The 18,074-nt window shown below is 42.6% G+C and overlaps 2 protein-coding genes across 2 annotated transcripts in view; one reads left to right on the top strand and one right to left on the bottom strand.

Moving 5' to 3' along the window:
• The window catches only part of RIOK3 (RIO kinase 3), a 13,851-nt gene extending 9,665 nt beyond the window's left edge, over positions 1–4,186 (bottom strand). The window contains exons 1-2 of the mRNA XM_018566752.1: positions 3,924–4,186; positions 1,019–1,140 (exon numbers count right to left, since the gene is read on the bottom strand). Coding sequence (XP_018422254.1) covers positions 1,019–1,140; positions 3,924–3,962 — 161 coding nt within the window. The 5' untranslated portion in view covers positions 3,963–4,186. The remainder of the gene's footprint in view (positions 1–1,018; positions 1,141–3,923) is intronic.
• Positions 4,187–7,967: 3,781 nt separating this feature from the next.
• Positions 7,968–18,074, top strand: part of TMEM241 (transmembrane protein 241) — an 89,327-nt gene continuing 79,220 nt past the window's right edge. The window contains exons 1-3 of the mRNA XM_018566753.1: positions 7,968–8,135; positions 13,406–13,452; positions 17,755–17,832. Coding sequence (XP_018422255.1) covers positions 8,064–8,135; positions 13,406–13,452; positions 17,755–17,832 — 197 coding nt within the window. The 5' untranslated portion in view covers positions 7,968–8,063. The remainder of the gene's footprint in view (positions 8,136–13,405; positions 13,453–17,754; positions 17,833–18,074) is intronic.

The raw sequence follows: 18,074 nt of genomic DNA, 5'->3' as shown, positions 1-18,074 counted from the left end.
GGAACATAAGAATAACTGGTAAATACAAGCTCATAAGTGTAACTTCAATATTAGTGGATTCACTTATTGTGCTCCCATTCCCTTATCCACTGACAAGTCTCATACTTACCCATCCCCAACCGATTTTTGCTGTGCAGACTACTTGGCCCACACAGCTTCTTCACTGTCCTCTCCTTTGGGTCTTGCCCTTGCGTACCACTATCTCCATTCAGTTCTATGGACAATTTATAATCTGTTGGAGTATAAACTTTCCACTCTCCATAGCAAGCCAACTTAATGCTACAGGAACAGATTTAACGGCCAATATCAAGCAAAGCCATAGCCCTGCCAAGCTGAAACATCGGCACTTGAATAAACAGAGAGCTTGATGGCATCTACTGCAGCCTTAATCTGCCTTCTTCTGGGGTACCTCGAAATATTCACACAGCATCACAATTTTCCATGGTGCAGGCAGGCTTCCAATGGAGGCTCATAATTTGAAGGGGGGAGCTCCTGATATGAAGCAGACATTTCCTATTTGAGGGGCAGCTTCTAGTGTGACGGGGGGAATCTGATGTGAAAGGAGGGGCCCCTGATGCAAATGTTTTTCCCCTTAAAATCCATACCAGACCCGTTTGAAAAAAGTACTTTGGGGGGCACATGTCAATTTGTATATTTTAGACTGTAATGCCTTAAGATTTGCATAAGGGTGCCGTGACTGAAACAATTACAATTTCTAGATGTTCCTTACATGATAAATCTTCATTTTATTTCAGTTCATCTCCACTTTTACGTTTACAAACATACACAATTTGGGAGATTTTTTAGTACAGACGCCATTATACTTTTCTATAAGAATTTTTTTTCCCACTTTAGCTAAATAAATATAGTAGACGACTTAAAAAGACTAATAATGAAGAAAAGTCTGAATTGGGAACCTACACAAATATAATGGCAAACATTGCAGGTTTTGTACAGCCGGTATATACAGTATATGATACATCTTATTGGAGCAGACAGAGGTTGATATGTAACTTACAGTACTTCTTCTGGGGACACATGTCTCTCTTCCTCCAGCTGCAGCTCTCTAGCCAGCTCTTCGCTCATGACTTCTGCCAACGAGCACTGATTCACAGGCTTTGCAGGTAAACCCCAAGGGCTCTAAAATGAAATATATATATATATATAAGCTTTACACACAATGTAAAAAGGAACTACAAAACAATGAAAACTAGATTCATTCCAAAATTATATGAATGCCCTATTTTTGTAGGTGACAAAGACAAACCGATAGATAATGGCACCTGCCCCCACCTTACCTACCCTGCCCCTACCTTAAATGCACCTTACCTCAACCTGAACCGCAGGCAAACAGCATATACACACATACAAGTTGTTTTACCTGCCAAAGGATTTGTATTTCTGTCTATTCAGTCCCAATGTCCCAATGTTTGCACAGCTCTGCCTAACAGGAAAGGGAAGTGTGGTTTCTCTGCTGCTCTTCCACTTTCATTAAAGGGACACTAAACTCGGGAATTTAATCTTAACCACTTGCTGACCAGGGTGTTTACACCCCCTTCCTGGCCAGGCCATTTTTCAGTTCTGCGGTACTTTGGACTGACATTTACTCCGTCATGCAACGCTGTACTGAAATGAATTTTAGACCATTTTTTGGGACAGATAGAGCTTTCTTTTGGTGGTATTTAATCACCACTGCGGGTTTTATTGTTTACTATATAACAAAAAAGTACCTTAAATTTTGAAGAAAAACAAAAAAACAAAACCTGTTTCCCTATGAAATGTTATGAAACATTATTACCAAATTTGTTTGGTAAAATATAAAAGATGGGGTCACGTCGGGTAAATAGACACCAAACATGTCAAGCCTTACTATTACCCGCAAAAAAAAAATCCACCACACCCAAAATTGGTCATAGGCGACGCTTTAAGGCCTGGTTCACACCTGGGCATTTTACAGCGCGTTCCTACACGCTGTAAAACGCTCAACATGTGAAAACCAATGATTGCCTATGGGCATGGTTCCCACCTAGTCGTTTTACAGCGTGTAGGAACGCGCTGCAAAACACCCTACGCCCAAAGAAGTACAGGAGCTTCTTTGGGGCGTTTTGCCGCGCGTTTCCATTGGTATTCCAGAGTGTGGATCGGGGTTAACAAAGCGGTAAACCCGAGCCACACCCAGGAATACAGCGTACAGGTCTTACCTTGTCCGCGATCCCCGCAGTGTCGTCGTCGGCTGCCGACTTCCGGGTTCCGTCCCTTGCAAGCGGCTGCGGGGGGTGGAGCCGGCAGGAAGTTTAAAAGTGAAACAAAATATAATTTTTTTTTTTTGAAATAGAGAAAATAAAAGGAAAAAACAAACAAGCAAAAAAAAAAATCATACAGCCAGTGAAACGCACGTTTCACTGAACGAAAAAAACGAGCATAAAAAAACCGGTCAGGTGTGAACCCAGCCTAAAAGTTTTTACCGCTCATCAGTTTAGTGTTATCAGTAATTAATGGCCCTAAAATTATTCATCCCACTCCGACATTTGCAGTGACATGCAACATGTGCGGCACAATAGGCGCAATCATCGTTTCCACACGTAGACGCACCCGACACGTTTGAGTGTGTATGTGGGGGGCGGGGGACTTAAAAACAATATTTTTTATATGCAACTTTTTTTTATGGTTCTTTCATTTTTTTTTTACACTTCACTTTATTGTTATCACATAGGAGGCTAAGAAGCATGAACGTATTCAGCCAGCAGATCTGCCACCTTCAGGTCCAACCTATAAATTAGCATGAATATATTTAGAATGACACGAGACTCGTTTCTCTTTATAAATGGAGATAAACTTTACTTCAACTACTAATACACCACTCTGCCGATCCTCTTCTCGCTCTACAGAAACCAATGTAACCGCAAAAAGCAGTATGACAGCGAAGATATAATCAGCGAGTCAGATGGAAATGCCTGGCGTTGTGTGACATCACCAACATCAGATATTGTGAAACAGGTGAACAAAGTACAAGAGTCATCCTATAAATGCAGCAAGGTAATAAAAAGTGGGCAGTGAAGCCGCTGCTAAATAATCTGCCAGGAGTCACCGGGATGGGAGGAGACCTGTGCCATCTAATGGCAAACCACCCAGTCATTTCTAATGCTAGGCAGCAGTCTTTATCAGACCACAGCTAATAGTAAAGTGCACGTCAAGCCGAAAAATCTTACAGCACTTCTTTTTCTAGTGAGAAAGATTTTTTTTTATTACAAGTATTTATATAGCGCCGACAATTTACACAGCACTTTACATAGGGCACATTCACATCAGTCCCTCCCCATCCCTTATAATCTAAGGTCCCTATCTCACATACATTAGACCCCCTACTGGGTTTTTACTGCTATTCGGGTCTCAGCTAAAGAGATTGAACGTCACTAGATAAGGAGAGAACATGTCATTCGCTGACCCCTTCCTCTCTCCCCGTCCATTTACAGAGCGCCTTGCATTCTGTGAAAAGAACACATGGCTGTTGGTGAATGGATAAGGGGAGAAGAGGAGGCAGGTAAAAGGACACAATCCACTGGAAGAGCAGAATAATATACTCTGTCAATGAAGATATGATTTGTATAGTATACATCCCAGCATTGGATACTCATCAGTAGAGGTAACACATTACTTGTGCTACCCCTCCCCCCACCTCACAAAAATTTTTTTTTTGGACTATGGCTTTAAGAAGTCTTCAGATACAGTCACGTGACCAGCAGGATTGGGGCCGTACATGGCTGGTACACTGTCAGCACAAAGCGGCAGCTGTGCCCTTATATGGTCATGGGCATCCGCGGAAAGTGTGATATATATATCTATATATATATATATAAAATCATACACACGTACGTAAATATTAGCTTGTAGCTACACATGAGGCTAACGTAGGGGTGTCTCACCGGCCGGGATTCGGGTGTGATGATTCCCCCTTGGTCCATCTTCTCATTCAGACTATGGTCGATGCTGGATATGGACGGAATAGGCAGAGTATAAGGAGGAGAGGTCGGACCGATAGAATACACTGTAGAAATGTCGTAGACTGAGCTCAGTACAACACTGGGATACGTCTGGACTTGTCCGAGCCTCACTACGAGTCCTGCTATGGACGGTATTCGCTGTGTAGATCTGTTCTGTATATAGAGCTGAGAGGAGATCTGCGGATTGTCCTACTCCTAGCCGAGATAATAGCAGATAGAAGTCAGAGATTGAAGCTGTGGTCGCTTTGAGGCCGCACAGTCAGTTAGTTCGTCGCCGAAACCGGTGTATGACAGAGCAGCGCAATGCACCCTGGGATAGTCAAAGCTTGTTGGGAACGCCCTCCTCACGTGTCCATTCCCTCATCGCTGAGGAATGGTAGAGGTGACACTGTGGCCTTTTCCGTCTCTCACATGTCCTATATTTTAGACTACATTCTATAGAATAAATACTAGTATTTAAAAAAAAAAAGTAATTTTGTATGCTTTATTATATACCTAGAGACATTAAACATGCTGGTATTATAATGTTATATTTTATCGGTGGGTTTTCTCAAAGCCATTAAGCAAGCGGCTTCGGTAAAATGTCTACCTATATAAAGATGTAACCAGCGGCCTCTAGTGTCCGATCCATGGAGTGACGTAATGGGTGTTTGTTAGACACACAAAGCAAGAACCATGATTGGGTGTTGAACATGTACGTGACAGACATTAATTTTTTTTTTTTTGGGGGGGGGCTATATGTTTTCTTTGCACGAAAGGGATGCGTCACCATGGGGACGGCGCTCGTTGTTTGTCTAGCTGACGTCTTTGTTGTCGAACTTATTGTGTCATGTTGACCTATGTGTTGTCAATGCTTATCTGACACACGCCCTATGTGTCATAGATCCTTACATGATATGCTGCCCCGTGTGCTATAAATTCTAATATCTTGCCTTGTGTGCTATGGATCTTTATATGATATACTGTCCTATGTGTCATTGATCTTTATATGATATACTGTCATATGTGTCATGGATCAATATAAGATCTACTGTCCTATATGTCATGGATCTTTATATGATCTACTGTCCTATGTGTCATGGATCTTTATATGATGTACTGCCCTGTGTGTCATGGATCTGTATATAATCTACTGAACTGTGTGTCATGGATCTTTATATGATCTACTGCCCTATGTGTCATGCATCTTTATATGATATACTGCCCTATGTGTCATGCATCTTTATATGATATACTGCCCTATGTGACATACCGCCCTATGTGTCATGGATCCTTATGTGACATACCGCCCCTTGTGTTATATCCATGTCCATATACACTGTGTGTTATTGATCCTTATATGACATACTGCCCAATGTGTCCTTATATAACAGCTGACTGTGTTTTGGATATTTATAGGACATGCTGTCTTTTACGTTGTGCTGATCCTGTGCTAACTCCTGCGGATCTTTTTGGATTTGGATAGTCCAGAAAAGGGCAGGGAACCAGGTATACTTACCTTACTCCTCATTCCGCAGCAGCACATGCTTTCCTCCACAGGGTAGAACAATGATGTAGAGGTTAACAGGAAGAACCACTGAGCACTGATTTGCTTTAAAGTGACACTTAACTCAGGAGTTAAATCTTAAAAATACATTCAAGTACCTTAACTCTTAACAATACTGGACCTTATTTGTGTACCACTCGGCTATAGATCCTCAAATCTTCTCTGAATTGGTGCTGACACTGTCCTTCCTTCTGGAGGGTGGCTACTTTTGTTCCCCATGGTCTCCTGTGTGTGTTGTAATGTAGCCACCGCTCCAAACTCACTCCCGTGATGGACTACAAGCTCATGTTTAGTTTACTCATTTGTATTGAGATTGTAGTCCATCACGGGAGCGAGTTTGGAGCGGTGGCTACTTTATAACTAACACACACACACACGGACTATGGGGAACAAAAATAGCTACCCCCCAGAAGGAAGGACAGTGTCAGCACCAATTCAGAGATGATTTGAGGATCTACAGCCGAGTGATACACAAATAAGATACAGTTTTGTTCATAGTTTAGACACTAAAATCTAGCTGTTAAAATCAACTCACTTGGCTAGAAATTGCCGTACAGATCATCAGGTACAGTATATATACAGTATCTCACAGGAGTGAGTACACCCCTCACATTTTTGTAAATATTTTATTATATCATTTCATGTGACACTTTGCTACAATGTAAAGTAGTGAGTGTACAGCTTGTATATCAGTGTACATTTGCTGTTCCCTCAAAATAACTCAACACACAGCCATTATGTCTAAACCGCTGGCAACAAAAGTGAGTACACCCAAGTGAAAATGTCCAAATTGGGCCCAAAGTGTCAATATTTTGTGTGGCCACCATTATTTTCCAGCACTGCCTTAACCCTCTTGGGCATGGAGTTCACCAGAGCTTAACAGGTTACCACTGGAGTCCTCTTCCACTCCTCCATGACGACATCACGGAGCTGGTGGATGTTAGAGAACATGCGCTCCTCCACCTTCCGTTTTAGGATGCCCCACAGATGCTCAATAGGGTTTAGGTCTGGAGACATGCTTGGCCAGTCCATCACCTTTACCCTCAGCTTCTTTAGCAAGGCAGTGGTCGTCTTAGAGGTGTGTTTAGAGTCGTTATACAGGCTAACTCCCCACCCCTTCAACCTCTGCAGCAATGCTGGCAGCACTCATACATCTATTTCCCAAAGGCAACCTCTGGATATGATGCTGAGCATGTGCACTCAACTTCTTTGGTCGACCATGTTGAGGACTGTTCTGAGTGGAACCTGTCTTGTTAAACCGTTGTATGGTCTTGGCCATCATCCTGCAGCTCAGTTTCAGGGTCTTGGCAATCTTCTTATAGCCTAGGCCATCTTTATGTAGAGCAACAATTCTTTTTTTCAGATCATCAGAGAGTTCTTTGCCATGAGGTGCCATGTTGAATCGCGCGATTCCAAAGGCTACTTGGCAGTATACAAATGGAAAACGCCCTACAAAACGGACCAATACGCAGCAAAAAACGCTCCGGGACCTTTTCATGCGTGGGCCGTTTTGTAGTGCGCTCGGGACGGGCGGAAATACGGACAGGTGGGAACGAGGCCATTGACTACAGTGCTATTTATTTTTTTGACCGTTTTGTAGAGCATTCATCGAGCGTAGGACGCGCTACAAAACGGTCAGGTGTGAATGGGGCCTTAGGGGTGTATTCACTTTTGTTGCCTGCAGTTTAGACATTAATGGCTGTGTGTTAAGTTATTTTGAGGGGACAGCAAAAGTACACTGATATATATCTATATCTAAAGATAGATATACATCTATCTCTATCTACAGATAGAGCTATCTATCTATCTATCTATCTATCTATCTATCTATCTATCTATCTATCTATCTATCTCTATCTATAGATAGAGCTAGATATATAATCTGCCAGTCAGTCGATATAGCCTGTATAGATCAATGTCAGCAGCTGTACGGGTATATACATAGATCCTATTGTTTACCTGTATACAGACACTGAATGCAGAGGGTCTGAGTTCAGAGAAGTGCATTAGTCCCAATACACACGTAGACAATGGGATTTGTGTACAGACAGCTGTCAGTCTACAAAACTAATACAATAAAGTTTTTTGTTAGACATCCTCACTGATTCGTTCATGAAATCAGTCATTTTAATATTTTATTATGGGATAGAGTGAAGAACGATGATACCCCTGTCAGGTTTCTTATTGCTGTGGTCTACATTGATTCTCTGTTATGACAGCCGCCCCTGACTTTCCTCTCGCCGTATAACATGAGCTTCCCCGAGCTCAGGATTGCATTGAGCCTGGTGTACAGAGTGGGCGGGGATATGTAAATATCTACACAGGCGCCCGCTCCACAGTACACGGACGCGTGTAAGAGGAGGCGGGGCGTACAAAGTGACACCTTATGCTGATTGGAGGAGCCGCAGAGCAACGTGTAAGTGTCATGGCAGCCTGCTGCTGATTCTTTTCCTCTCTTGTAGCTGACCGTATTGGGAAGCATAAGAAGCGATCAGAGCAGTGGAATGCGGTGACAGATGTATTTTAGGGGACCCGCGGTGGGTCTCACCTTCTGCTCCTTCTATTTGGCTTCTTACTTCACAAACAAGGTGAGCCCAGGGGGCCTGAAGGAGCACACATCTGTATTGGGCTTAGATTTCTCAGAAGGTGAAGGGCTGTGTCTAGGTGTTAGGAAGTGCACTGATGGATTTGGGATATATATTTACAGTAAGGATTATCAAATTGCGTTAAAGGCATGTTCTGCTTTTTGCAAATAATAAATGCACCCATATTGGGGGGAAAAACTGTGCATGCATGCGTTCTATTTCTGCATTTGAGTCTGCAAAGCATTGCGACTTCAATCAGAGGGTCACAGATGCAATGCCCAGGTTCCTGCAGACTATCCCTCCAGCACCTCTCTGTACAGAGGCACGGACCTTCTGTTAGGCTCTGTACACACATTAGCGGAAATGCGCAAAACAAAAAACCTAATACATGCCAATGCAGCTTGTTCACACCTGTGCGATATCTGCGTGGCACAAAAATGCGCATAGATAAAAGCAGAGACACCGGCACTCCAATTGAGAATGCATAAACGTCTATTTATTGACGAGGTGCAGCATATCACAATTAATGCAACAAACGTTTCAGGGTCACACGGGATCCCCTTCCTAAGACAGTGACATGTCGCTGCCTGAGGAAGAGGATCCTGTGTGACACTAATGTGCCTTGCAGTGTGCTGCCAGAAAAGTTGCAGGTTTGATTTCTGGGCAATTGAGGTGCATTATTGGCCCATTCATTTTAAATTGGCTAGGTGCTCAAAAAAAAAATCCCCCGATCCTCGGAGCCAGTTTGCTGTTAGACCAGTCCCTGGAGCCTTTCTCCCCCTCTGCTGCAGCAGTCTTAGGATCCTCAAGTCATCATGTTCTATACACAGTGGGGGGAATGTATCAAAATTGAAGCAGACAGAATCCGGAGCAGTTGTCCATAGTAACCAATCAGCTTCTTTTAAATTCAAATAAGAAAAAAATGAAGAGAGAAGCTAATTGGTTACTATGGGCAGCTGCTCCAGATTTTGTCAGCTCCAGTTTTAATAAATTCCCTAAATTCCCCCCACTGTATAGGACATGAGGATGCCAAGGGACATACCATCGGTGCCATGGAGGAGTAAACATGCTTCAGGGACTGGAGTAGTGGCCAGCCCGCTCTGCAGTTTGGGTAAGTAGAACTTCTTCTTCTTTTTAAACTTTTTCTTAGCACTTAGCTCTTTGTTTAAAAATAGTTTTTTTTATTTCACAGGCCCCTTATGTGATAGCGTTTAGAGATGACAGGCTCTCCTTATGAAGCTTGGCCTCTAATACAGTAGATTCAACACAGCATTGTGCTTGATCTGTGTGCAGCCCAACAGCTGAGACAGGAAGCGTTGAGTCCAGCACTTCTGTCTCACTGATCACACAGAGCAGTTCGGAGAACGAGGGGCTTCCCCGCTTTACATTTAGCCCTGCTTGCCCATAGCAGGGCTAAATGTAGAAAAAAACAAAAACACCTTCCCGGTGCACGGAACTGCATGTCGTGGGCGATAGGAATCCCGCATCCATGCATAATCTGGAGCAGTTGTCTATGACAACCAATCAGCTTCTCTGTTCAGTTTGTGTAGTTAAGCTTTGTAAATTAAAGATATAAGCTGGTTGCTATGGACACCTGCTCCAGATTCTGTCTGCTCCAGTTGCTCCAGATTCGGTCTGCTCCAGTCTTAGAAGACACTGAGACCTGAAAATGGCTGTCCACCGACGGTCTCCATTCAACCTGACTGAGCTTGAAAGGATTCACAAAAATGAATGGCTGAAAATCCCCCAATCCAGGTGTGTAAAGCTTGTGGCTTCATACCCAAAAAGCCTTGAGGTTGTAATTGCTGACACTTCTAAAATTCTGTTTTCACTTTCTCATTATGTGGTACTGAGTAGGGCTGCACCAGAATTTCGTCCCCTTAAAGGAGAACTATGGGGTCAGTGTTTTTCCCCATAGTTCTCCTTAGGGTAACGGGAGGACACAAATTAGCGTCCTCCCGTTACCCTAAGCTCAGTATACCGCGAGCTACAGCTCGCGGTATACTTAGACGCCGCAGCCGGAGCGGATCCCGACATAGATGACGGGATCCGCCCAGCTGCGTGAGTGACAGCTGGCTCTGCCTATCTAGAGGCAGAGCCAGCTGTACCCGCCCCCTCCCCGTCCATTCCACCAGTCAGCGCTGGCAGATCGGGGAGGGGGGAATCCAGCCCCTCCCCCTGTCACGGCAGAGAGCCGTGACAGGATCGAGAGGTGAGCGAACCTGGTATGTGTTCGCTCACCTCCCGATCTACTGAGCCGACCTGTGACAGTCTCATTGTCACAGGTCGGCTAGAACTATGAGGTGAGTGGAAATCACTCATCTCATAGTTCTCCTTTAACATATCAGCTCAAAATGGCACTTTTGTCAAAATGCCGAAAGTGCCATTTTGTTGGCCGAAATAGCGGTGCATCCGTGGTTTCTCTCCTCCCCGTTGGGTGTTCTGTGTCCCAGCGGGGAGGAGAGAAACTGTCACAGGAGAAGGAGAGCGATGTGAGCGGTCTGCGTCTCTCCTCCCCGCACCGCTCAGCCTCCTGTGACAGATCAAGATGGAGACTCGCGGTGTGGGGGTGGTGGCAGCTGTCATTGCTGTCACAGGAGGCTGAGCTCTCCTCCCTCACTGCTCAGCCTCCTGTGACAGATCAAGATGGAGACCCGCGGTGTGGGGGTGGTGGCAACTGTCATTGCTGTCACAGGAGGCTGAGCTCTCCTCCCTCACTGCTCAGCCTTCTGTGACAGCCGATCCAGGATGGAGAGCGGGTACAAACACTCAGCGATCACTGAGTGTTTGTAAATAATTGAGGACAGAGTATGTTTTCTGTGTCGATGATTGTGAATGAATGGGAGTGATCTACATCACTTCCTGTTCATTCATGATGGTGGACAAGGTAAACATACTATCTCCACAAGTTATGAATTGAACAGGAACACTCAGTATAGAGGATTCCTGTTCATTTATAACGGGCTGCAGAATAAGAGATTAAGGACTCTGTGTTCGCAATCTCTTTTTCAATTTTAAAAGGGGAATATCAGGGGCCTAATACTTCCCCGAAGCCCCCAACAATAAAGTAAAGAATAAAAATATTTAATTCAAATAAATAAATAAATAAAAATTAAATAAAACATTTTTTTTCAATTGTATAAAAAATGTATTTTTTTTTTGTGTGAAAAAGATTTTTTGGTTTCAGCCTGACTTTTATTTTCATTTTTGGTTTCGGTTTTGAAATTTTCTTTTCGGTGCACCTCCAGTACTGAGTGTAGATTAATGAGAATAAAAAGAATTGAAACAACCATAGTATCAGGCTGCAATGTAACAGCATTGAAAAAAGTGAAGGGGGTCTGAATACTTTCTGAGTGCACTGTATGTTTCTGCCTTTTCTCTGACACTCATTTGCTGCATATTTCAGTATGGCTCAAATATACAGAAGCCAGACGCAGCCAGGTAGCTAACATTGTCAAAACAAGGGCAACAGTGGCAGCCATCATTTCATAACTGGGGTACTTTATGGGCCCACTCACACTTAAAGGCTGTGGCAGCACATGCCAGGTGCACCTACTCAATGTGTGTGGTGTGTTGCGGTGCCTTTCATTGTGGCACATTGTACAGTGGTGCATAATGCACTGCAGCCCATCACAATGCATATTCTGTGCATTGCATTGTTTTTTTTTCCTTCCATTGTGGAAGCCTATTCATAATGAAAGGGCTGCCCTAATGCAGTGCATGTTAACACGTGCACATTAACGCACAGCACTGAAGTGTGACTGGGTCTCCTTACACTGCATTATACTGTATGTGTGTGATGCAACATCGGTCCGCCTTGTTCCTGCCAGTAGGTTTTCCTAGCACTGGATGTGGATGTATTCTGTGTTTTATTTACTTCATACGATCAGACAATAAGCCATGTTTAGTTATTCTACAGGGGTCTCGTGAGCGGTCCTTTCCTGCACACTACTCCTAGCATGTACCCTGTTATCAGACCCCTAATTGGTCCTCACTGCCTATTTAGATTTCAAGGACAGGATAAACAATATTATAGCTGAGCTCCGAACCAAAACTCTTTTTTTATATTTTGGACAAAACAGGAAAGGATTAGACATGAAGTCAGATGTTTATTGCTGTTTATGTCACAGTTTTCACCGGGACAGATAGTGAGGAAAATCTCTGTAATGTTATAGTCGTCATTGGAACAGGAGGAGAGGGAAAATCTCTTGAATGGCCCAAATGTTCCAGTGATAGCATTCAGTGGTGAGATTTCCTCTCATTTTGGAGAAGATTTCCTCTCCTTTCCAATTATGTGTCAGGTAAAAATTCCCAAATGGGGATAAAGAAATAATAAAAAAACTTTCTAACCTTTCCCTGTTCAAATCTTAAATCGGAAAATTTTTGCTGGAGGTCCACTTTAGATATACAGCCTGGGAGACATGAATAAAATTAGAACACCTAAAAGTTGTGGAAGTGACAGGTTTCCAGTGTATTGGCTCCATGTGTCTCATTTCCTAGTTGGACATCATGACATAAGAAAGGACTGGACTGGCTGGTTCTGCGTACCCAGTTATTGTTTGCCTTCTGGGCGTGGTATTGCGGTCTGCAGTGAAGAATGTGCTGCCAATGAGTAAAGATCTGTCTTAAAGAAGAACTCCAGGAAATCTGAAAATTACCCCTTTCAGTGGGGCTACTTCTGCACTGCAAGGGTTAACTGCCTGTTTTGGTCTAAGGGCTCAAATAAAGAAAATATACTCGCCTGATCCTTAGCGCTGCAGCTGTGAGCGCTCGCCTCTGTCCCTCTCCACCTTGGTGGTAGAACATCCCTTAGTGTCATCCCATCTAGTGCAGCTGCATTAGACATGACGACGTCACAGACCTTATACCCAGGGGAGAAGAGGCTGTGGGGATCGGTCTAGCAGCCAAGCAGGGTCGAGGATCAGGTGAGTATAATGGCGTTATTGAATGTTCTGATGATTTATTTGTATGAACGTTCGTGCCCAAGTCTATAAGTGTATGGCCAGCTTTACTCTGTATGTGGAGAAGTCAATATACATAGTAACATCGTATGTAAAGTTGAATAAAGACCAAGGTCCATCCAGTTCAACCTATGTATCCAGTTCAACCTATGTACATGAAAAGCCTTACTATCATAGCTTTGGCCTGCTTCTAATAGATTGTTCTATGTAGTCCACATTACATGTGTACTGATGTGAACAAGTCCTAATTAGATTTATTTATGTTTTAACTTAATTGATGTCTGTCCAATTAACCTGGTCTTTGTTTTCCAGTATGTTCTGTCTATTCTGAAATTCACCTATCCTACCCTTTTTCAAGGGTGAGTATTTTATATACACGTGTATATTTAATGATGGAAGTAATAAATTATTGTTTAATACTTTTTGTCTTTGTGATCAGTATTTGATGTCACATCAGCAGCTATAACTTGAAACAATGCAAGTTGTATAAATTTGTCAAAATGGAAAAACAAAATGTAGTTTGCATTACATGCCCATTTTTTATTAGCTTAGCTTCACCAACTGGAAGGATGGATAAGAGAACACGTGCTTCCCAAAATTGATTCTAATTGAATTGCATGAAAAAGCTTTAGCAAGGTTGTCACATAGATATGCATTGCACTAAAGTGACACTAAACTCAGGAGTTAGATCTTAAAAATACATTCAGGTACCTTTTTTAAAAGATAACTATGGGGTAAGTGTTTTCCCCCATAGTTTTCTTAAGTGTCACGGGAGGACATATACTAGCATCCTACCGTGACCCAAAGCTCAGTATATCGCGAGCTACAGCCCCGTCCATTCCTCCAGTCAGTGGGGGGGATCCCTGCAGGGAGCCATGACTGACAGTCACGGCTCTCTGCAGGGACATGATCGAGAAGTGAGCGAGTGACGGTATGTGTTCGCTGCGCGGGATCTGCTTCAAAATAGCTCCTGCATCGTTTTGTGCGACTTGCGATTTTTCTATGTGCGATGCAACGCTAACGTTTTAACAGTTGGAATTGACTTGAATGGAAATGTGTGTTTTGCACATATACATTTGCGTGTAAAAACGCTCAGGTGTGAAACAGGCTTTAGGGGTTTATGACACTGCATCCGCTGAGTTTTCTTTTTAAGTTTTGAAGAAAAATCGAGAAGTGGGGTTTTTAAAGGGTCAACATATGCCATGTGTGCTATATCCATTTGTCTAAAGCATCAATCTTATTTACATTTATCATAAAAAAAAATCCATTGACCTGGATTGTGAAAGTCATCAAAATTAATTAGGGTGGTTTGCAGACGGCATATTGCTCTCCATGACCTCCAGTCGAATTTCGCTTCCCAATTTATTCACTCAGATACCTTCCAAAATCTATTATTATATGCTTTTTGTACACTCCGGCGCATGTCCTCTGTATTCATCAGCGCAAAGTGCTTCATTTTATATGGGGTAAGTCTCGACCTAGAATTAATAAGCAGATTTGTTTTACCCCCCAAACTCAGTAGAGGATTAAGTGTTCTGAATCTTCACAAATATTATTTAGCTGCTAACATTGCCCCTATTGCTCGTCTTCATGATGAAACGGATATTCCGTTATGGGCAGCACTGGATCTTTTAGATTGCCATCCTCTTCCTTTGCTCTCCCATGGATCCCTCCTTCTCTTCACCCTAAATCATAAGAACCAGCTATGTCCCATACACTACGATTATGTCAAATTTTCTGGGACTTTAGCCTCTCCAATTTTGCCTTATCACTTCTTTCCTCGTCCCTCCCTTTTTCCTCCTAGTTTGCGATGTCCTCAACGATTTAATTGGTGGTACAAGTATGACTTTCGTGATGTATATTCGTTGCTTACCCCAACGGGTATTAAATAATTTCAATCGCTTTGGGACTCTCACTTTATTTCATTAAGAGAACACTTCCATTATATGCAATTGCGTCATTTTCTTTTGACCCTTATTCGTCCTCAACCTGCACCCTGCTTATAACCTGCCTTTGAGAACCACTGCCGTTCTGATCTCCACCATTTACTCCTTGCTTTTATCCCATGCTACTAACCCAACTAGAATGTACCAGGCCCACTGGGAATCAGATATTCACTCGCCCATCTCTTTAGATGATTGGCAGGACATTTGGACAGCAACAGCGAAAAGTTTGAGAAATGTGTTCATTTTGGCGAATTCTTTCATTGGTATTATACCCCGGGTTCTCTCTCATTGGTATTATACCCCGGTATTCCTTGCTAGTTTCATTCCGGGTTACTCACCTCAATGCTTCAGAAGCTGATATTTGATGGGCAACATGTTTCACATCTAGTGGTTCTGTCCAGTGGCTAGGCGTTTATGGATTAGGGTTTATAATCTCATTCGGTCCTTATTTTCTTTTGACCTTTGTAAAGATCCCTGTAAAGCTCTTCTTAATAGACCTGTTGCTAATTTGCTTAGGAAACAACGTACATTAGTAACACATATTTTCACGGCCACCAAAATAGTTATAGCTAAATCCTGGAAGTCCCCTACCCTGAGTTTTGAAGCAGTCAAGTACAGACTTTTGGGGTTAATGGTCAATGAAAAATGTACTGCCATTCTGAATAACACCCATTCCCGTTTTTGACCGTCTGGGAACCCTGGATATCCTACTCCCAACCTTCTCGTTTTGAATATACTTCATTGTTGTTGTGATATTTTGCCCCCTGTGACACCTACCTTTCTTTTTCCCTGTTTTATCCTTATCCCCTTCCCCCTTTCTCTCTGCTTCTTCCTTAGCTGTTTCCTCTTTTCTTACCTACTTCTTCCTTTTTTTGCCCATTTATATTGTCTTATCATAAGTCAAGTCCTTTTCTCTGTCTGCACCCTTGTCCTTCCCTTTCCTCTCAGGGCCACAACTTATGGAGCCCCTAGTTATGGAACTTCTAGTTATGTGAACACTACTTGTAGCTCTGTCTCTATTGGTGTGTATTATCAGAATTCCTCAATTCCTATTCTGGACAATTATAGAAATGCGGCTTAATAGTGTTTTTGTTTTTTTTAATTATTAAAGCCTGATTACTTTTGATCAATAAAAATAAATTGGGGCGGTAGAGCAGACATATGGGCGAATATTGATCTAGAACAACACGTTAGCGGATGTGTATCTTTTGTGTTTTCATTGGTGAGGCAGGGGCATATTTTGGAGATGTTACAAAGGTGAAGGCGGCAGGATTTATAGTGATTGGATGTGGGGTGGAAAAGTGAGGTTGGAGTCGAGGATCACACCTAGCACCTTGGCATGGGGGGGAGGGAGGGATAGTATGATATCACAGGGATGGGTACCAGAGCAGTCAGTCAGCCCTAACCAGCGCTGGTGTCATGTGCAAAGAAGGGGAGCGAGTCATACTTATATTTCTTGGTATTTTTCTTTACTCTGAGTGGCAGAAGGAAACGGCGAGAGAAGGTAAGTGGGTGTGGAAAAACGGGGGTGTGGGTACCCTGGAGCTCCGATATATAGTATATCCCCTTTAATGAAGTAGTGACTGGTCATCAAGGTTTTATAACCAAAATTAATATGCAAAAAAGGACAACAGAGCTCCAAGTATGGAGCACTGTCAAAAAGCGGTTACTGAATAAACCGAGACCAGTAAATTTTGTTATAAAAATATAAATTTTATTTGAAAAACATAAAAGTGTTGCACCCATGATACCACCTCTCAATAATTTCGTAAAAGAACAACGTTGTTCAGAGCGCTCATCGTCAAGCAGGCCATAATTACCTAAGAGGAATCAGGTGCTATACTAGGAGTATTATCTCCTTTGAACCCTGAAGATTTTCATTGCTGTAGAGTGTATGGGATTCATAGGAGGAGTGAATGAGTGGATGAGTGCTCTGAACAACGTTGTTCTTTTACAAAATTATTGAGAGGTGGTATCATGGGTGCAACACTTTGATGTTTTTCAAATAAAATGTATATTTTTATAACAAAATTTACTGGTCTCGGTTTATTCAGTAACCGCTTTTTGACAGTGCTCCATACTTGGAGCTCTGTTGTCCTTTTTTGCAAGGTAAGTGGGTGCAACTGGAGAAGGCAGTAGTATGGTGAACCTGTTGCTTTGCACTGGGCGAGCAAAGGGTTAATTTTAAGCCTTTACTCCAACTTCCTAACAGTAATGTAATTCCTAAAACACCCCAGGGCCTTTATTACACTGGTCATCCTGTCGTTGGCAACAACTGGCCGGAGATGAGATTATTACAAAGTGGAGAGAAAATGCTCACCTGTTTTCTTGCACCACTCCCTTGCTGGCCAGGTGAGCAAGGTGTCAATCCCTTGGTGATCGAAATGCAGCAGAATGCTACTCGCTATTGATGGAGCAACTCCTCACTCATCTGGCCAGTGAGGGAGCAATGTATGGAAGCAGACAAGGATGCTCTATAGATATCCTGTCACTGGCAAGTTGACATCAGTGCATACTTTAACTGTAGCAGAAGTGTCCCTTGCCAAAATCTCAACACTATTGTCAATGGATTTGTGTACTGTGCCCTGCTTTTTTACCTTTTGTAAAAGTGAATGAACAATATTCACTGCTTGTTTGGAATTTAACTGCATTAGTATGTTCTGTATCTATTCTTGCTACTTAAGCTGAAAATAATTGTCATTTTGTTTCTTGTAGGTGGCAGACATTAGTGGGTGGAGTCTTTCTTCATATCTGTTGGAAGATAGGCTGGGTGGAGATTAACTACTCATCCAGGTGAATTAGGTTTTTCTTTTCTCTGGTATATTTGGTGGGTTTGTAAGAAATCAACAAATGTACTGCTGAAATAAGAATTTATAGCTTTTTTCTTGTGTCCATTGCTACTCCCAGAAATCCTTTTTACCCTTCCTAAACAGGGTATTGCTTTGCAAGTGGTGAAAAGGTAAGGTAGCAGTCACCAGTGTGTGTGTGTGTGTGTGTGAAAATATATATATATATATATATATAAAAAAAAAAAA

The sequence above is a fragment of the Nanorana parkeri genome, unplaced genomic scaffold (assembly GCF_000935625.1).
Source record: "Nanorana parkeri isolate BGI_ZX_2015 unplaced genomic scaffold, ASM93562v1 scaffold971, whole genome shotgun sequence".
Lineage (NCBI taxonomy): Eukaryota > Metazoa > Chordata > Amphibia > Anura > Dicroglossidae > Nanorana > Nanorana parkeri.
The sequence above is the reverse complement of the archived record's forward strand: the minus strand, read 5'-3'. Positions and strand labels throughout refer to the sequence as shown.